The sequence below is a fragment of the Stegodyphus dumicola genome, chromosome 9 (assembly GCF_044657685.1).
Source record: "Stegodyphus dumicola isolate Sdum_Otavi_A_Nest chromosome 9, ASM4465768v1".
In the NCBI taxonomy this organism is placed as follows: Eukaryota; Metazoa; Arthropoda; class Arachnida; order Araneae; family Eresidae; genus Stegodyphus; species Stegodyphus dumicola.
The window spans coordinates 99,588,391-99,610,796 of NC_140776.1; the positions used below are offsets into that span (position 1 = coordinate 99,588,391).

The 22,406-nt window shown below is 29.9% G+C and overlaps 1 protein-coding gene across 2 annotated transcripts in view; it reads right to left on the reverse strand.

Annotated features, from left to right (window-relative positions):
* Nucleotides 1–6,200: 6,200 nt before the first annotated feature.
* LOC118187727 (BBSome complex member BBS2-like) overlaps nucleotides 6,201–22,406 on the reverse strand; it is a 58,019-nt gene continuing 41,813 nt past the window's right edge. The window contains exons 14-18 of one of the 2 annotated variants that reach the window (XM_035358001.2): nucleotides 16,067–16,195; nucleotides 12,985–13,122; nucleotides 8,907–9,019; nucleotides 8,058–8,206; nucleotides 6,201–6,537 (exon numbers count right to left, since the gene is read on the reverse strand). In XM_035358001.2, the coding sequence (XP_035213892.1) occupies nucleotides 6,437–6,537; nucleotides 8,058–8,206; nucleotides 8,907–9,019; nucleotides 12,985–13,122; nucleotides 16,067–16,195 (630 nt within the window). In that variant the 3' untranslated portion in view covers nucleotides 6,201–6,436. The remainder of the gene's footprint in view (nucleotides 6,538–8,057; nucleotides 8,207–8,906; nucleotides 9,020–12,984; nucleotides 13,123–16,066; nucleotides 16,196–22,406) is intronic. The other variant, XM_035358002.2, reaches the window with a different exon arrangement.

Consider the following 22,406-nt stretch of genomic DNA (forward strand, 5'->3'; position numbering starts at 1 on the left):
ATTGTAAATTGTATATGATGTAATCAAATGTATACAAACACATATATATATTTATATAATAAATGAATCAAAATGGCTGGCACACTCTTACTGTTTAAGAAGTATAAAATCATTTTAAAGTGGTATTTAGGGTTTGAAAGTATTACCGAAGTGCAGTGTAAATGGAGACGTGAGTTTGTAATAAAACTTCCAGCAACGGAGACAGTTGCACCTGTGAATCTTGCATCATCAGGTATATCCTTGGAAAAGTTTGCATGTTCACCATAGAAAACTGCTGCATGATAGCACCTGAAATAGATTAGCAGTACAAGTATAGATTGCCTGGATGAGAATCTGCAAGGACACCAGATAAGAAAGAGCTGCATTTGAATTTTCTCATTGTTCATTTAATACCCACAAACGTTTATTTATAGGCTACAATAAAATATGCAATGTACTGAAAAAAAGTTAGCTATACCGGTGGACCTTACTTGGGAATTTTAAAAGGCGTATGCAGCAAATCCCAAGGCCTTTGGTACACCATTGTAATAACTGTTTGGCTGCTAGTAGCACCTTATATAATGGAACCATTATAAGCGAGTATGTATTTTGTAGGAAGACTGTGTATTTTTTAAAATGTAAATTTCATAATTGCTTGAGTTATAGGATGAGATGATAGGGTACTATTTAAAAAAAAATTTACAAAATGTAAAATTCTAAACCATTACTCAATTCTGCTGTTGCTCATCTCTTTCCTGTTCAAGTAAATGTTCTACAGAAATGTTTATGTAGATATACGCTAACTGGGAAATTTTAATAATGAATGTTGATTTTTATATGAATATATTATAGTTTAAGAACGTAATGCTGAACACAGCAGCACACTCCATTCATAACACATAATGCATTAAAAAATTGTTAGACACAGCAATACAACACATTCATGATTACATGAAAAAATCTAGTATGCTGTATTTAATTAAATACATTATTAGCATTTAAAAATGCATAAATATTAAATTACTTTCTAAAATTTTATATAAAACAATATTTAATTTGTAAAAAAGAAGTTACACTAGTATTTGCTTCTTTGTAATTAAAAAGTAAGAAAATAAAAATCTACACAGCTTGAGTCTTTGATTCGGATATAATATAAATTTTTTATGAGTCAAGAAGATTTCAGAAAATAAATTCAAAGCATATGCAAACAGTTTGTTCTTGACATTTTTGTAGAGAAATATAGGTAATAAATGCATTATGATTTTATATAAAAAGATTTTAAGGATTGAAAAATGTATAAAAATTATTGCTTACATTTTTCAAATATCTGTTTTATGCTAGTTTATTTGAAAATTTTAAAATATTCAAATTTGAATTCCCATTCCTTTCAAATTACACAGAATCAGTTTTCCCTGGCTGGTTACACAGTTTTTTGGCTCTGAAATTTTCATTATAATTAATGCAATGTGTTTTCATTTTTTGCTATAATTGGCAGAAAAATTATATATATAATTACATGAAACTCGCCATTCTGATATGACAAAAATGTACTGTTTTTAGTTCTGGTCATAATAAAAATTAAAAACTGCTCGCTATTTTAATCTTGCTCAATCAAAACAATGCAGTTTAAAATTAATTCAGAGTTGTTTAATTCAGTCTCTTTGCTTCAACGCAATTTTCTTTCTTCATAACTAATGGGCAGAGGAAAATGTTTTCCATGATGGAAGTTTCCCTTGGGAATGACATTGTTTGCTACATTCATTCTTCCAATTTTTATTTAACAGTTTCTTAGTCATATTCAATACACATTTTGCTTCTCACATGTGAATAATATTGAGGATTTCCATTGTTTATTGTATTAGTACTAAATTTCTCATTTATATCTCTTAAGGTCCAGATGCTTATAATGTTCTTGCTTAAAATTGATCAAGCTGAAAGTTTTCTTGAGAGATGGCATGAGAAAAAAAGGAGAATAGGATTCTCCTAGTTTTGAAGAAGGCCATTCCTTAATCAGAACTGGGAGGGAACTTTGGCAGATAACTTTCTAGTGCTCTGCCTAAATTAAATAATCCAGTCTGATTTATTAGACTGGATTATTTAAACATAAAAATTATTATTTAAACATAAAATTGTTTAATATTTGCTAATACAAGATATGAATTAGATCAATATTTTAGGAAAGGTATTAGACAATGTCATTACTTGCAGAAAAGAATTTAATTTTCAAAGACAAATGCATGGCAAAATGTGAGACAGCACTTATCACTCATCATGGCCTCAGGCATCTTACAGATGGTAATGCGAGTTTGGTAAACTCTGTCTGAATTTTGATAAGGAACACCACACAGTGCTACAGGGCCAGCACCAGAACTTATGCAACCGGTGCAGCTGCACCAAATGGAAAAATTTGGGATGGAAAATTTTTAGAATTTAGAAAAGCATTCAGCAACAAAATTTTGGGAAAGGCAATGTTTTTAGAATTTAAGGTAGATGCTGGACGACACAATCTAGAGGCAGCAAAATTTTTTTAATTTAGAGAGGCAATGAGCTCAAAATTTAGAATTCACGGAGATTGCATTGAGCAGCAAAATGCCTAGAGCCAGTCCTGGTACAGATCTACTGGTCTCCAATATTTCTCAAAAGACTTTTGGCTCAATGTTATTTTAAATGACCCTATGTCGTAAAGATACTATACGTTTGCAAGCATCCAAGTTTCTTCAATATTTTGAACTTGGGCTCAATGCTATGTCAGTCAGCTCCACTAAACACCATGCACATGGGGGACAGGCTTACAGTGATAGTGGTTGACCAGCAAAAAGGTTTGTAATTGGAAGATACAAGGCTTTCAGCATAAAAGAAACAGGATGATCATCATCTATTGATATCTTATTGCTATTTGCATCCCAAGTGCATGCAACTAAAATTTATATGGCTTTTGGCTCAGAATCGATGGGCAAGATTTGTGTTACCAGTAAATGCAAATAAAATTCTAAGAATTTCAAAGAAAATCATAATAATATTGGTGCAAAGTGTAAGCTGAATTATATCAGCAACATTTTATTCAATATATTATATTTTATGAAAAGTATTTGCAAACATATAAGTTTATCTAATGTAAGACTTGCATAGTTATAAGAATTCAACTGTATCGTAAGAATAATATGTTTATGTGCACACTAACAGAAATTAAACTAAATGAAAAGTTAGTTGTTTGTAGGAGGTAAGTTAGGCTCTCCAACCAACACTCAAGTTTAAATCATGCTCTTGTTAGCCTATTAGACGGAGTTTTGAAAAAAGGGTTTCTTTGAGGTTTAGTAAGTCAAGTGCTGCTAACATGTAGTTTGTCGTTTTGCTGGTAGTGTTTTCAAACACACGTACAAATGACACTGTCTCGATATTACACTCCAGTTCTTTTGGAGAGTAATGAGGGCAGAGATTTAATTGTGAAATATGAAATGTTTTGAAGTACTACATATTATGTTTGTAGAATATTTTTCCTTAAAAATTTTCTGGAAGGATATGAGCTGCTGAAAAATTGTAACCTGTGATGAAGAATCGAGATCTTTTGTATAATTTTTTTTTTTACACTCAAAATGTCATGCTATTGTAAGAGGTTGGCTATGAAAATTTGAGATAGTTAGAATTTAAGTTCTTTGATGAGATCATCAAGGACCTCTTTTTCATGTATTTAAATTCTGGCAGGGAAAGATATGGAGATTCATCTAATTTTATTAACAGTTAATTTTTAGTTAAAGCAGGTCTCCTTTCAGTCTCGTTTTCACCCATGCTTTCCTGCCAGAATACTAATAAGCTAGTGTGCATGTATTCAAATGAGGTAGTTCAGTACTATTTAAGGGAAGGTGATTTTAAAGAGTGCTATGCATGCTTGAAGGCCATGTCGCTATTTTGAATTACTAGTGATTTGATTCTGTGGTGCTAAGTGCTTCTAGCCATTAGACTTGTTTCCGGCAACTTCTACGAGTCGGAGCCTTCCAGTGTGATAAATTATCCTGCGAGCTGTTACGCTAAATTTATTACATTCTATTTTAAGTTTATCGTTATCTGCTTAAGCCAAAAGTGTTGAATTTGTGTAAGCCAAGTGGGGCTATCTGTGCAACTATATTGATCAAATAAAGGATTCTTTACACCCTTCTTCTGACTTTTCTGTTATAACTAAAGACCTGGGGATAATTCTTCATACAGTCTATTACAGCTCGTTAGTTTAAACTTTCAAAAAGAAGGAGACTCCACAATATATTTAAAAATAGCAATGAGTATTTTCCATGTATGTTAATAGGTAACAGTACATCCTAGTTCATGATATTCATTTCATTAGTCACTAAATACCAGTTGTATATGCATAGTTTAATTTAGAAATGGCAATGGAGCTTGATGACTACAAGAAAGGAACAGGGTGCTGCTATCCATTTTTGGAAGGAGGCCTAAAGGACTTTTTGTGAATGATATTTACAAAGGAATGTTTCCTCTTTATAGGAAAAAGTGCTTGTCATATAAAGATATGCATTAGTGAGTTGAGAAATCTTTTCAAGGCCACTCTAAAGTTTGTGAGGAAAACTGAAATGGGCATCTTGCCAGATTGTGACAGACTCAGCAGTGCAGAGGATGGAGGAATTGATTCAACAAATATACTGTACACGATAATAATAAAAGTAGCAGCACCTGTTGGTCCACAAGAAAAATCTTGGAGGCAAATACTTTGAAGTTGATGATGATGTACAAGATGAAATTCTAATGTGGCCGAGACAGCAACCCAAAGAATTTTATGTGGCACTGATAAAGCAATGGAACAAATGTATAAATTATAAAGATTATGTTGAAAAATAAAAATAGTTTTCAGATAAGTATCTCATTAAGTTATTTTGCAATTGCTTTTTGTGACTTATTCTACTTATTCTATTGTATAACTCAAACTTTCATTGGGTAAAAGAAAACATACATGAAATTAACCAGATTTAAACTAATGAAATAATTAATGATTTAAAGCTAGGTGGAGGCATTGATATTCACATTAATGATGTGTGATTTAAAAAAAAATTATTATTATTTTGTACGGGAAGGGGTTCAACACTGGTAAACAGACAGTGTAAAGTTATTTTTATGCCTCAATGTTAATATCTCTGCAGAAATCCATACTCCATCACATACATTTTTGTTCTATCCAGGTAATTATATGCGAGTTTAGATTACCAAAAAAATTATGATTCTACATTTCAGGTTCTATATAAAAACTATTATGCAGTCTTTCAATGTGAGTTTCTTTACTTAAAACAATTTAACAGATATAATCAGAAATTTTTAATCAGGAATAAAAATTACCTATTCACAAATTACTGCAATAATTAAAAATGCAGCATCCTTATTAGTTTACTTGTAATGTTTATGTTTCATTTACAAAGTGTTTTAATATTTCAATAAAATGGCCAGGTTCAAAAGAATAAGATGACTTTGTATGATATATATATGTACATTGGAAATAATGGCATTATGCAAATATGCATTCCACTTTTAAACTGCATCCTATAAAAGATACGAATATTTTTTCCCAAATTAAAAATCTATTGACCTAAAAGTTTACTTAAGAGTTTGGTAATATGATAAGAATGGTTATGATATATTTATATATTATGCCTCCTAGTTTGTATTAATCAAAACTAGGATTTTAGTTGATCAAAGCTGAATATGACAGGTTTAGGTCTTTTAACTTATGACATGCACATTTCTCGATTTCATCTATGAATATTCACTATGTTATGATATAAGCAGACAAGAGAATAAGAAACAATATATTGTAAAAATATATAAACTCAACATCAAAAAGTCGTTTCCCTAACAGGGGTTAATTTCTAAAATTAGAAGTGTTTTCAGGAAAGACATGGAAAATAAATAAATAAATAAAATAAAAAATAATTAATAATTAAAATTAGATAAATAGAAAATTAATAAATTGATTTAAATTAATGACAAGTAATTAGATAATACATTAGAATAGCTATGCTCATCTCACTTGGGGTTCCTGCTGCCGTTACGATTTCATTTAACAAATATTAGGCATTGTAGCCATACTCCGGCTGAATTTTAAACCTCTTTCTCAATATTGGTAACAACAGAAAACAATGATTTTCTTTTTTGTAATAAATACAATTTTCATTTAAATATATAACAATACTTTTTGGCTACACAAATTTAAAAAAAAATCACCATGACAGGATTAAAAATCGATTTATTAAATTGTTCTGCATTAATATGATAAAAATATAATAATATCGTTTAAAATTATTAAATAATTGTGCATGCTGATGAACAATTAGTTTTTTTTAAGCTTAGCATTTAATGGACATCAGAACATTACATAGGACTAGAAAGAACAATTTTAAATAACCTCATTTAAAACAAAAAGGTACAAAAATATTTCACACAATATAAATAATTTTTGAAATCATGGGTCTCCAGTGCTGATTACTTTAATCAGAGAAGTAATGTCATTGTTCTTTATAGCAGCTCTGCATGAATTAATCACCTGAGTTTTGGGCCTTCCAACTGTAAAAATAAAGAGGTATTAGAGAAACAGACAGAAGTACTACTAAACTAGAAAGTTACTTGAAAGTTATGATATAACTAAACAGATAAAAAGATTTCCAACAGAATATCACTGCTCTAAATTTTAACCAAACTCTGCTCTACATTATATTTGTTATTAAATTAGACAATTTTATTAATTTGCTAATTTCAACAAAAACTATTATAAAATATAATTAGAAACATAATTACAGGAATAACAAAGTAGCTACTTTCTAATTAAAAAATATACTAAAACAAGAAGTGACCAAAACCAATTAGAGAGATGGCATGCAAAAAGATAAACAAAGGAAGTGGTATTAAAATTAAAGGTAGATCTGATTTTTGAATATGTCCACAAGGTCTGGCTTAGGGCCACAGAATTTAAAGCAACCTATTATCATCTCTAATTTGTAATCATTTTTTTAAATTAAATACAAAAAACAAGAAAAACACTGGAGACCACTGAAAGAATGTTATGCCAAGAGCTCCATACTATCTTAATTAGGCTTTGACTGACTTAAGAATGTTCTTAAAGCTTCATATATGATTTAGGCATTGAATAAATGAATAATATTTTAAAAGAAAGTTTTAGTAAACAGCACTTTTTTTTATTAAATATCAAATTAATATTTTACTTGAATATGATAGCATGCAAAACTTTTTTTTTTTTTTTTTATTTAAAAATTATTTGCTGCTTCTCTTGACTTTGTCTTGTGTCATTTATAACATTCCTTTCTACTTTTCATCCATCAGATTAAAATATTAAAAAACATTAAAATTTTTATGGAGAACAAGAAATAATACTTTGAAATAATCTAAATACTTTGAAATATTTATACATGGAAAACTTTTATCATAAAGAATGGGAAACTACTTATTGAAATTAAATTTAATTATTGCAGCTGTTTTCTTTGCTAAAAAAGGCCACTGCAAAAATGAAAGTTAAATACATTTTAAAACATGACAGAGGAAAACAAAAATTTTTAATTTTTATCTTATTTGTTTAAAAGTGTAACTTTAAAATTTATCTTTATTTTAATGACATCATAATGATGTTATTATACCTGTTTAAAAAATTATCCTGGAATTTGCGAATTTCTAAGTAAAATATTTTTGAAAAACTGATTGCAAAAATTGCCAAATTTACAGAATGCAAAGCAAAGGAATTTATATTTGAAAAAAAGTGAGAACTTGTTCGTAATGCAAGTGGAAAAATTTAAATGGCAACCTGAATGTCTAGCAAAAATATGCATTTTAAACACAGACTTGATAATATATTGGCAAAGTGGCAACATTTTTTGCACTATTAAAATAAATAAAATTGCAAAATTCATAATTTTTTTTTTTTATTTATGAGTAAGATCTTATAACTAGAATAGTTTTTGTAAAAATTAAGAAAGTTAGCATATATGTACTTCACAATAAACATTAAGAATGAGAAATAAACAATCTTAATATTCAAATTAATAATAAACAATGTTAAAGATTTCTTTTTATACCTCTGAGCCTTCCTGCTCGTTGAATAATTTGATTTACTTGCTTTAGGCATGTCATAAGCTCTTCATGGTTGTTTGACCTTATTTTATAATTATTTATAAGCTCAGTATTCAAAGCATGTAAATCTTGATGCCATCGTCGCATGGATGCACTTGAAATAAAAATATCGGAATTTTTAAAAAGATTAATAACTGAAAATTTGAGCTTTAAAAAATAAAAGTTTAGACATAACAATTTTATATCAATCATTAATGGATTAACAGAGGAATAATAAGATTTTAAAAACTGCATACTTGTTAAATAACTTTTTGATAAGAAACAATAATTTAATGCAACTGTTTCATTAAATTAATATATTACAATAAAAGATGTATCAACTATTGCCATTTTATAGAGTAAAGAAAATATTTGAAATGGAACTTGTAACATTTTTTAATAAACACAGAACTAATAATTATAAGTATAAACAAATTAAAATTAATTTTCACAAAAAATGAGAAAAAAAAGTATTAATTTAAAGTAACCATGGACTTAGTAATCATAACAAGTGAACAAATTGTAACTAGCTTCCACAAAAAAAATCAGAGAAATTTATTTTCACATCATTTTGTTATTAAATTTTTAATTATTATATTTTGTAAATCAAATATGAAAATCTAAGCTACATATAATATAAGAAAATAATAATAATAATACAGATTGAGAATATATTTTACAGTTTTGCAATTTTTATAAAACACATTAATGTAAATTGGGAAATTAGTTCACAAAAAGAAATCACTTTAGAATACGGGAAAAAAAAAAAAAAAAAGTGTCATTTTGGCATCATTTTTGATAAATCTATTACTTACTAATCTCTCATAAGTCGAGCATCTTCAGCTCTGACAACAAGATTTCTTATCAAGCCTGAATTATCAGCCATATCTGCAGACAGCTGCTGTCTAACTGATTGATGTTCATTTACCTACAGTGAACAAAATTTCTTTAAAACATTTTCTGAGAACTTTAACAGGAACTTTCATTTAATGAAATATTAATAATAATTTTCAGGCATAATTTGAGTGATCCTGAAATTACACCAGTCCTTAAGGAACTGTTCCCAAGCAAAAAATTATTCATATAAATAGATGAAAATTTACATATGTTTGTACAATATGTACAATATATAAATGATTGGATCTTTTCCCTTGCTTTGGGAAAGGGCCAGAATTTACGGGTGAACTATTATAATTAAAATACATTAAAATGATTCATTGGCTAATTCTGGATACAAAAAAGCAATGATTTTTGTAGACGAGAGATTTCAATGTTCCTTTTCCCTGATGAAGTGGCACTGAAGTCAACTGAATTACTCTTCTGTTATGTTCTTTTAATTTAAAGTATTTTTTTTTAATTGGAGTATTGATTGTCTAGAAGTTTTGGGTTTTATATTTATTAAATTCTTTGTTGCACTTAGAGTATTTGAAATTTATTAATTATGAATTTCAAAATTTTTGTCTTTGTGAAACAGTAGTTCTAAATTTCTTACTTTATGTCTTTAATGATAATTCTCTGCAGCTTAAAGTGTGAAAATACTATAATACTATAATATTGCATATATATATTTTTTAAATTGTTTTGTAATTATGAAATACATATATAATATATATCATTTCATAAGAATAAAGTTAAATTAAATTAAATAATTCTCTTGCACCATTGCTGCAAGGAATGAAATTAGAATTTAACCAACATTCTCTATTCATATAAAGCAAACTTAAAGTTAATTAAAATTTAAATTATGAAATTTTAATTACATACAAATAAATGATTAATTATTGAAGTAATTTACAATATTATTTAAATTCGGAGAGCATATGTAAATTAAGTGCAAGTATCTAAAACCATGAATAAATGTATAATATTCCAAAATATTAATCCTAAAAAATTAAAAAAAAAAAAAAATCTAAGACTAAATTAATTTGCATTAGTGAATAACTGTTGAGCAGGCAGGAGACAGATCTTATCAAGGGGAATTTGCCTCCAAACCTAACTCTTCAATTACTCAATTTGTGTTTCGTCATCCATATAGGCATGGGTATTTTGTTTAAATTTTTTAGTAATTCACTGCATTTGATTTACTTTTGGTTTTGAATATTACTATATCCATATACTATATATCACATATATATATATACTATATATAATCTATTTTGCATATAACAAGGAAATTTATAAGAGTTTTAATATGCGATAGGTTAATGAGTTATTAAGAACAGAAGTGGTAGTCATTGAATTCACAATACCATTACAGTATCAAAAAATCTGAAAGATCCCACAGTACTGAACTGAATATCCCACAATCTTAAAAATCAAATATATATATCTTTATACTTTTATTTACGGAGTTTTATTTTAAAAAAGTCTGAAACTTTTAATGCACTAACTTGTGGATGATATTCTCAACAAGTTCAAGATATTGCTGGTGGATTACTTAAATAAATTGTTATATTCACTGCCAAAATCTAGCAAAACAGATTTGAAAAACTACAAATGATCAAAGGGATCACAGCCATTCACTGTTTACCAAAACACAACTGAAAACTATAAATACTATGGCACCATTTCTGTCTGCTCTTGCATCACCAGTGGCAGATTTATGAAGCAGAATGCCCATTTTACCTGAAGTTTTGGGGATCCTTAATTTTAAGACACAGGATATTTTTCAAATTAATTATTAACTTGAATACCCTTTGAATGTAGAATCTCTAATGTTTGCGACCTGCAAGACGCTATAATTCCATCTCTGGCCATCATCATCCAGTGTCAACTGCATGAAGTAGGTTTTTAACATTCTATAACTGATCTTTCACTGGCTCCACTGCAAGATAATTTGCACTGCTGCACTGAATTAATCTTCTGGCAAGGAGACACCTTATTTTACAGGTGAACCATGCTTCTACTTAGATTTCAGTACTGAATGCACCCATGTGGAAGCAAAACGGCAATACAGATAATCTAACATACAACCTAGAGCACAATATAGAGTTAAATCTCAGTACTATGGCAGGTTTTGGTTATAAATAATTTTAATTTTAATTGTTATTATTTAAAGTTCAAGGAGAGAAAGGCAAATTCATTATTTAATATGATTTATGTTGCTACACCATCTCTATAAATGACAAAATCCTGTTTTTCAATATGACAATATATAGCCACATACTATTTCAGTTGTATAGGTCGATATACCTTCATGGCTTATGTGTTCCGTAACTTGTCACTTATTGAACATAAATGGGCTAAAAGATATTATTAGTTGGTACTTTATGTCAGTAGCCTCAAACTCTGGTGTGTTCATTTCAGTTGTGTACTTTTTGCAAATATGGTGTCACGAAGATTTTATTTGATGTTCGAGTTTACATAATTTTTTACCGTTGAAAACTTGAATAATGTACCAGAAAATCTATAAACTGACCTCTGGTACAGACCTGATTAACTGTTACTCATACTTGTCAAAAAATAAGTACACTCAATTCATGCTATCAGTAAATGCTTTTTCTGGTTATACAATTTTATGTGAACAGCTTTTATTCATAGTTGAAAATTAATAAGAAATGTGACTGAGCAATGAACATTGACAATCCACAATGAATATAATTTATAGCAACTTCTTTCATTTTCAGTGAACAGGCATTATGAAAATCAATTTTATATTTACATACAAAATTTAAAACTATTCACTTACAAACATACATATTTTAATTTACATGTTGAAGAAAAATTTTGTTATTTATTCTCAAGTTTTATTCTGCTTGTAAAGTTTTCTCTGGAAACTTACAAGGTTTTCAATATTTGTTTACTTTTAATCTAAATTAAAGTACATTATTTAATGATTAATTACAACTATTAGAATTATTTGAAATAAATGACTGTCTGAAATATAGTTGTCAGTCTGAAATATTATTCAGCTGAACATTCTGAAACAATCTGCTGAACAGTTTAACAGTCTGAAATATTATTTAACTATCAATATATTTGAATTACAAAGTATAACCAACAAAAATGTCTTAAACGCTCAAAACTTTAGATTTCAGATAGAAAATTAATATAAAATTTGAGTTTCTCCCTTGCAATATTATCATTATTGTTTATGCACATTTTGATACATATTTAGTAATCAAAATTTAAAATTTAGTTAAATTACTTTTTATTTTGTTCATAATTTTTTTTTTTATTTTACTAAAAAAAATTATGGCACATTGGCTGTTTGCAGATTGTGCATTTGTCCCTCATGCAATTTGAGACCACTGCCTTACACGTCTTTTGTTAATTCAGCTGTAATAATGAATGAATAATGGTTATGAAGCACATTTCCACATCACTCCAGATAACATTTGTAGCTTAGTTCCTTACCTCCCATCTTTTCTCTAATGCTGGTTACATATTAAACTATCTTTTAATCCATAAAATTTTCAAACTTTTGCTCTATTGCATGAACATATGCATCATCAGAATCAGAATAATCCATCATGCAAGCATGAGAATAAATCTGATTTACATTCAGCTTTTGCAGATGCATTAATTTCAATGGATGATGGTAATGTACATAATAAGAAACACATTTGTTACCTAAAAAGTATTATAATTACATTTTATAATTAAGAAATCTTTTATCAATGGAGATGCATACCTATGAGGGAAAATATCAAAAAAGAAAAAATGCCAGAAAATGACAGTATGGGATTTGGCTTACCAAACCACATGCATACACATAATATGTTAAGTTTAAAAATAACTTTTCCTAAAATACTTTTCCATTGTTATGTTTGAATAAAAGCTTGCTTTATATTCTAACCAAATACACCCATTTCAGAATATTTGGATATTATATCTACAAACTTTGGAATTTAAATAAAATATTTCTTCAAGTAGAAAAACTAAGGCTTTTACTTTTGTAAGCATATTACTCAAGTTTTCCATTTCTTGAGGAAAGTGAGCTGTGACAGAAAGATCTTCTAGGGTTAGAGACTGTGCCAATGACTGTATCAGTTCTCCTGCTAATTCCATGTCATCTGTCTTTATAAATACCTGCAGAAATTTTAAAACTATTATTTTTAAATTTCAGTAATGTTTAAATACTACTTACTGAAAGCATAAATTTTTCATTTTCTCTTGTAATTAAAAAAATTGTTCTATATTTAAAAAAAATGTATTCTTTTGTATATTTTATGTTCTTTTAAAAACTGGTAAACTTTTCACATCATTTTTAAAACGCATTTAAAAAAAACTGATAAACTCTTTTCATGCTTTTTAAAAACTGAAAATCTCTTTACATGTTTTACATCTGCAAATGTGTAAAGATATAAATTAACAACGAGCTTAAAAAATTTCATGTCATATACCTTTTATGTGTATATTGCATATAACAAGTATATGACATGAGAAGTTTATCAAAGAGGCATATCATAGCATATAAGATCTTACACATTATAATATGTATTTATAGTATAGTACAGTATTTATAGTATCTATGTATTTATAGTATTCATACTATGTACTGTGTATGTATGATAAGTAGTTATAACATTTATAGTACTTATCATATACATTGTGCTATTGTAGAGCCATATCATACCATATAAGGAGTACATCACAGCAGTCATATTTTACATTTTAGCATATTAATGTTACTAACATACAGTTAATCTCAGTATACTTCATACAATATGCTAACTTACCAATTTTTTATTAATATGGAATTTAGATTCTGTTTTGTAACATATAAATGCTAGTTGAATAAAGAAAACAGAGAAATACAGAAAAATTAAGAAAATAAATAACCATTTAGTCAATGTTCACTTTTGAATGTAAACAAACAATATTTTGATTTTCCGAAAATACAGTGTGTAAAACACAATGGCAGTTTTTCATATATATGTCTGTAATATAATCTGCAATACCCTGATGATTGGGTGACAGCTTTAATGGAATGGGATGGTGCTGTTATAACACTTTGGCGAAGGCTTTTCTGCATAGATACAAAAATGGCATTTACAGACAGATGTGACCAAAGACAAGCCTTAATTCAAGACAAGGCATTTAGAAACACGGAAGGATCAAAAGTCATCTTGATCTGTGATTGGATAAGAGCTGTCCACATTGCAGGATTACATAAGAAGCATGAAACTGATTAATTTTGAAAGACACAGTTTAGAAAGCCATTATAAACAACTGCTACTTTTAGAGCAGAAAGACAGATACACAAATTGGAATGAAGTACAGGGCTATTGCTAACTTAAATTATAAATTTGATTTATATATTTTTTATCTGACATATTCTCCCCCTTCAAAGAGAAAAAGGCTTAGCGACAGAAAAACCTTTTTGAGAAATAAAGCATTAAACCATTAGCAAATGAAAAGGAACATAATTTGAAAAATGAAATCATAAAATTTGAACCTAAATAATTATTTAAATAATTTCAAAACAAACTTTCAGATAATATTTCAGAGTGCTATTAAAATTTTCAGTCGAATTTTTAAATTTTATAAATTTGTTTTTCTCTCAAAATGTAAATGTTTAAAGTCCTTCAGATTTTTCTCTCCAAAGATCATAAAGACTCTTATATTTTTCAAGAAACGATTGAAAAAGTTCTTGAAATCCTTATATCATTATGTAATCATTATGTATCCTTGAATGTCATTATGTAATTTTTACAGTCCTTTTCTTGAAAGTCTTCAGTGAAACTGCTGTATTCTAAATTCTAAAATTATGAAATTAAAAGTATGATATTCTAAAAATGATCTTCTGTCATTGCACATGTGAGATGTACAGCCACTATGAGGAAGTCTGTTGATAAGTGTCATTTACTGACAAACCAGATGGTTCTTCATAATTAGTAGCCATCATAGAAGAATTAGTAGCCATAAAAAAATAGTAGCCATCATAGAAGTATTAGTAGCATCATAATTAGCAGCCATAATTGGTAGCTTTCCCTTATTTGATTGCACATGTTTTCTGTCAGCTATTTTGTTTCTACATTCAAATGTCTTGTGCCTAATTTTCGAACAGTAATTACACTTCACGTTGTGATACTTTTTTTCAGCAGGAAAATTGTGTTTGAATTTACTCTCCCTTTTTCATTTTTCTTCTGTTCTTGAATCATTCTTTTATTTTCAGTACAGTATGCATTTCATGAATCTTGAGATGTTTTCCTATTGCTTGCTTTCCATTCTTCTAGCATTCTGATTTTCAAAGTTCAGGTAATTTCAATTCATCTCTTGATTCAATGGCACATCTAAAATTTTAAAAGTTTTCTGGAACACTGTAGAGCAGAAGAATCAATAATAAATCATCAGCTATGACAATTTCCATTCCTTAAGCTTATCAATTATTTCAAATAAATTGTTCAAATGTTCAGACATTGTTTCACTTTCAGCATTTTTCTAAACAAAAGTTGTTTTAACAGTGTAGTTCTCTTCATGGGTCCATTCGTTTCATACATAGCTTTGAGTTTATTCCATGCAGTATCTGATGTCACATAATACTTTACATCACACAGCTCACTAGGATTAGTGGCAAGAACTATGTCTGCACTAGCTTTTTATAATCAGCTTGGAGCTATTTCTTTTCATCTTTGGTTCCATTAGCAGGTTTTAGTATTTTTACAGTCACATAATCCCAGTGGTCATTTTTAATCAATACAACTTCCATTTGTAGCTTCTAGCTGTCAAAACTGTCTTTCCATAGAGTAGAGTAGGTATAAAGATTCACTTTTCTAGGTGCAAAGATTATCATAATTTTACTGTGCATTATAACATGTTGTTTTTTATTTACTTGTTTATCTTACATCACTTAAAGCATAGTTGCAAAAAATGTTTGATATTTAACTTCTTCATGCACTTCTTTACAGAAATGTATATTTCATAGACTTTTCATTCTAATTTAACTTGTTATACAATAAAATTATTATGTTTAAAAATTTATAAACATCACATATAAACACAATATAAAATCTTGCAAAGTAAACATTACCTCTGAAGATGAATCCATTGTTATAATCAATGGCTGCTGAGAACGTAAACATGTGAATCTTAAATTTAACTGATTTGTATAGTCTAAATCTTGCATCAGCAGGAAATTATTATTAACCCATAAAAGAACCTATAAGAATATAAATAATATTTATATTTGAAATACATTAAAAATGTAATGTACAATAAGCTTAAGGGAGTGGTTATCTTCAACCTTTGTCAGGAAACTCATAACACTATTTTGTGGACTATTCGTAAAATTTCCCCCTCTCCTTATAACTCCTGTCATCCCCAGAAAAGTAAATACATACTTCTTTACATTACACAAACTAATCTGCTTCATATTACTTGAGTTAACACTAACAGTGACAATAAAAAATTTTTAATTAACTATTTTACACAGTTATTTTTGTATCCCATATGACATTGAAAATGCTTTCAAATTTTGATTTTGACTTCAGGTACTGTGACAGGATCTGCATGCAACTCCAAGGTTTTGCAGATCACAGGTTGAAGATAACTAGCTTAATTAATAAAAGTTATGAAAACAATATAAAGTCTCCATTAGAATTATCCCAAATATTCTAATGCCAAAAAGTGAAAACATTAGGCCCTTTCTGATTATCTCCCTTCTGAAAGTCTCAAACTCATTGCCAACTTTGGAGAGAAATGCTTGCTTGGGTACTTTTATATCTATTTCAACAGCGCATTCTGTGCCACTTTTTTTCATTCTTCTTTTTTCATATACAACATAAACATTTCTCAATTTTTGGGCTGCTGCTTTAGTTTCTTTTTACTCCCCCCCAAAAAGAATTACATAATTATGGCAACAAAATTCTAAAATGCAAAGGAAAAAGCTTGCTTTTCAGCAAGCTACATTACACTCTAAGCATGCAGAAAGTTGAGATTTCGTCAAAGACAACAAAAACTACAGCAAATAGTCCATCACTAAAACAGAAGCAGTCACACTGGCAAAAAAAGTCTATAGAATTGGTAAACCATCTAGAGGGAAGCTACACCCACAGCTGGTTTGCCACCATCTTTGGATGATATCATAAGTTGCCACATAGATAATGTTTGGTGATTTTTTTTTCAATCCTTTTTTAGCAGCTTTTCAGTGGGGGTGCAGATAATCAGAAAGTACACAAAATTGTTTACCAATAGTTCATATTAATTGTAGTATTTTGACAAATACTAAGACAAAAATATTTATTGTTTCTTTTTATAACATTTTAATGACATTTACAACACTTGAAATTATCATTTTGCTTTATATTTACTAATTACTTACTTTATAAGTAATTACTTACTTTATAAGTACTAATTGATAATCACAGCAGCTTTGAAACTAGTTTATAGTATGCATTCCTACAAATTTAAATAATATATTTAAAAAAGCAAAAACTTCTACTCATGAAATTTTGAAAAGTTTGGTTTGGTTTATTTGATTATGACCAACTTAACATTTATAGGTATATCATGAAATATTACTGGTCTCAGTGTCAAAAAGTACAAACATTGTTGCTGACTACAGTAGAATTTGAGATTTAGTGCATGAAAACAGCACTTAGGTTCAACGAAGCACAATTCTCTTTTTTTTCCCTGTCACAGGAACAGTCCCTGAGCATTTTTGGCAAAGCAACAACGGTGGGGAAACACTTTTGGTGTTCTTCAGGTACCTTTAGACAAAAAGTCTCCAAACTGTTTGCTATAACACTGGGAAAGTCAATTTTGTCTCAGGGATCAATGGTAAAAGTACATTAAAAACCATTAACACAATAAATAATTACAGTATAATGATTTAAGCTGATATTGAAGTTAAGACCCTTTTTAAATATATAACTTTACAGACAAATTGAAAAGTTATTTCTAGACAAATATATTGTTGTAGAAAAATATTCTGAACTTTCTGGACTACTACTTACATTTTTGCTTCAAAACTCGTATATGATTAAAGCTGGTTTTAGCTACGTTGATTCCATCTTAACAAACCAAATAGATTTTGTGCATGTTTGTGGATGAAATTCGCATTTAAAGTTTGGGACCAAATACTGTTAAGTTGGCCAAAATTCATCATGCACACCTCCTATCACACTGATAATGACAGTAAATTAGGCTCTACTCTTATATGTGCCCAAGATCACCAAATGTGGCGATATGTGTTTTGCGCTGAGTTTTGGCGCAAACTTAATGAAACTATACAAATACTACAATCTACTAACTTATGAAAGTTTAACTATAATGCATGTTAAAAACATGTATAAATGCATGTATAAAAACACGTATAAAGTAACATATGTAACCTAAAAAATAACAAACACTTTAAAATAAACATTCTAAAAATCTTATTATACTTTTTTGGGGAAAAGAGGGATCCCATTAGAATTATATAATAGTAAAGTGGAACTAGTTGATAAAAAGTTAAGAAATTCTTGAAGAGGCCAACTGACAAAAGGGTTTGGATATATGCTTTAAGCTATCAAACAATTGACAAATTTGAGTATTCATATATGTAGTGGGGGAGTTGAAGATGCTAAATAACAATTCCAACGTTGTTTTCCACACCACAGAACATTTAATAAAGATAATCAGAAAAGGTACAAATTAGATTAAATATAAGTGCCGTTTGATACAAACAGGATTCTGTATAGCTTTTGCCAGTCTTATCACATAACCGATTGGTGCCTACTCGCACTTGCTGATGTATTATACAGTCAATTTACCACCTTCGCATGGAAAACTACAGTTCCTTATTCTACACCTTCACGTGTAGACAGACATCTCATCACCTTCGCGTGGGATAGCAGAAGAAAGTCTCTGTCATACTCCTCTTTCACCTCGCTGCTGGCGCATTGGTGAGGCCCTCTGGGGGTTGTGTCGCACTTACAGATACTACAGCTCATCCGTCCTGACACTTTTTCGTCCTCAAAAACACGGATCAGCAACACTGGAACATCAAGACAGCACCTGAAAGCAAATAAAAAAAAAAAAAAAAAAAAAAGGAAAAAAGCAAAAAGAAAGAAGTGTGGAAGAACCACACATAGTTCTATACAGTAGAAGTCCATGGCTTCATGATATCAGCCGCTGTAGTGGTACATCCAGGACCTTCATGGTGTCCCACTTTTTCCACCTGGTAGCGATCTTTGCCTTTCCTCGCTGTTACACAATATGGACCGAAGAACTTTGGCCTTAACTTTAGTCCACCTCCATACTGTGTTCTTTGTATGGCAACTAAGTCGTTCACATTGTATACTTGTGCCTCTTTTCTCTTCTTGTTGTATGTTTTTCTATTCTCTTCCTGAATTTTTAGAATGTTTTTTCTTGCTTCCTCTCTCATATCTTCTCGATCTTTTATCATAATATTTTTTTCTTCTTCTTCAAGAATTTCCACAATCTTTAAGTCCTCTCAATTTCTCATTTTAACACCAGTGAGAAGCTCAAATGGAGAACTCTTTGTGCTTCTGCTTTTAGTACTGTTTAAGATCCTTTGTACATCTCCAACATATTTGTACCACTTGGTTAGATCATCTATGGATAATTTGGATAGGACTGGAATCAGAGTGAGATGAATCCTTTCCACTTGTCCATTTCCTCTAGGAACGCCTGTAGTTGTAAATATGTGCTGGATATTCTCTTGACTACAGTAATCTTCAAAATCTTTAGAGGTAAACGCCGTACCTTTGCCACTTATAATTCTCAAAGGATTACTGAAAGTTGATTGTTGCAGTTTCAGCTTCTGCAATGCCTCTTGAGCTGATGTAGACTTTACTGGATAGAGCCACACGAACTTTGTGAATGCATCAACCACGGTTAAGATGTGATTGTAGTTCTTATTTGTCGACGGTAATGGTCCTATAAAATCGATATGAAAAGTGCTCAAAGGAATACTATCTTTTGGTATGGGATTCAGCAATCCTTCACCCTTACCTCATTTTCTGTCGCACAAAATACATTCTACACAATTTGAAATAACTTGTTCAATTCATTTTCTAAGGTTAGGAATATAAAAGTCGATTTTCAGCAGATCTTCCGTTTTAGACACTGCGAAATGTCCCTTGTTGTGGATACTACGTATGATTTCTAGCTCTAATGCTTCGGGTACTACAAGTAATTCATGACCACTGTCGAACTTGTATAATACTCCATTTTTCACTAGGAAATCTTTCTTTAGTCCTTGCTCGACTAAGGATTTTAGCAACTGGAGACTTCTTTGCGCAGCTGCAATTTTGGCTGTAACTTTTCCCTGAGAACAAGTAACCATCATAACTGTGTTCCTACTTAATGAATCCATATGCTTCATTTGTTGCCCAGATTTGTGAACAATTTCATAGTCTAATTCTTCTAGAAGTAACGCCCATCTCACCACTTTACGGGTTAGATCTTTCTTAAACATAGTCTTCTGGAAAGCATCGCAATCCGTAACTATCCTGACCTTAGATCCTAAAAGGTAATTCCTGAATTTCTTTAGAGCTTCTACTATAGCTAAAACTTCAAGCTCATAACTAGATAGCTTCTCTTGTTGGAGACTAGTTTTTTTACTCATGAAGTAAATGGGGTGTAACTGTCCATCATCTGACTTTTGTAGCAGTACAGCGCCGAAACCATGACTGCTTGCGTCTGTATGCAATTCTAATGGTGCTCCCTGTTTAAAAATATGAAGAACCGGACTTGTCGATAAAAGTTCTTTCAATTTATTAAATGCATCTTTTTGTTCAGGCCCAAATTTGAATTCTGCTCCGTTACGAAGATCACTTAGTGGTTTCGCTATTTTTGAATAATTGGCAATAAATTTCCTAAAATACCCAGTAAGGCCCAAGAAACTTTGAATCTGCTTAAGGTTTTTGGGTTCCGGGAAATTTTGAACAGCCCTGGTTTTTTCAGTAGAGGGGCGAATAGTACCATCCTCAATAACATACCCAAGAAATTCTATTTTTCTTTTCAAAAATTGGCATTTCTTAAAATTAATCTCCAAACCATATTCTTTGGCTACTTCTAAAACGCGTTTCAACTTTTCTAAACCTTCCTTCTCGTTTCGTGCTGGAATAATAAAATCATCCATGTAAGTAACAACAGTCTCATCCCGAATTAAATCTCTAAACACATTATAAATAAATCTTTGAAACACACTAGGGGACGTGCACAAACCAAAAGATGCTTTTAGGAATTCATACAAGCCTGCATGAGTAATAAATGCCAAATATTTAGTGCAGTTTTCCTCAACTGGAACATGAAAAAACCATTTTTTAAGTCTAATGTCGAAAAAAACCTTTGCTTCACCCAAACGATCTAAAACCTCTTTACTTGTGCCATAGGAAAAGAATCCTTAACTATTTTTTTATTTAACTGCCTGAAGTCAACACAAATCCATGTCTTCCCACATTTTTTTCTACACAAAACAATTGGCGAAGCATATTCTGAACACGAAGGCTTTATAATCCCATCCTTTAACCATTCATCTATTTGATTATCAACAATTTTTTGATCAGCAAAAGGAATTCTCCTCGAACGCTGAGAAACTGGAATTTCATCTTTTAATATTACTTTCATTTTTAAGTCTGTACTGCGCAGCTTTTCTAACGGTTTATACTCATTAATAAGAGTGGAAACAGTATTGCGTAATCCTTCATCTTTAATATGCTATAAATCTATTTCGCTGTCTCCCTTAATGGCTGCAGAAAAAAAAGACAAAAAATTCCTTTCCGACAACGCGGCAGAATCATTTTCATATTGCGTAAACATCACCTGGTCACAACAGATCATTTTTAGACAGGAAGGGGGGAAAATACAGTCTGTTATCAAGTCATCAACCATTGCTGCTTCTATCAATTTTTGTTTTTTGCTTTCGCATAAAGAGAAAATAAACTTAGCTGTTTCGGCATTAACCACGTGGCCAAACGAACTTTTGAGTTTTATACATCCACTTGATATTTTATTCGGAAAAAGAGATTTCTTTACAACTATCAATTCACTTCCAGAATCTATTAAAAATTTTACTTTCTTAACATCAATCAACAGTTCAATAAATTCTAACTTATTTCTAGCTGCATTATCTGATTCAATCTCTAACCCAGATACTTTTTTTAGAGATGAAATTTCCTCCTTTTCTACCCGTTTGGGACAATTTCTCGCAAAGTGAAATAATTCCCCTTTACTCCCACATACATAGCAAATACGTTCTGGTTTACAAACTCTACTGAATCCTTGAAATTGTTCTGAGCTTTTCTAAGATTGTTTTGGGGAAAATTAAGCTTTTTATTTTTTGGAGTTTCGATTCGCGTGTTACTGATATCAGCTAAAGATTTACCCCTGGATGAATAAAATAAAGCCCATTCTCTTCCCAA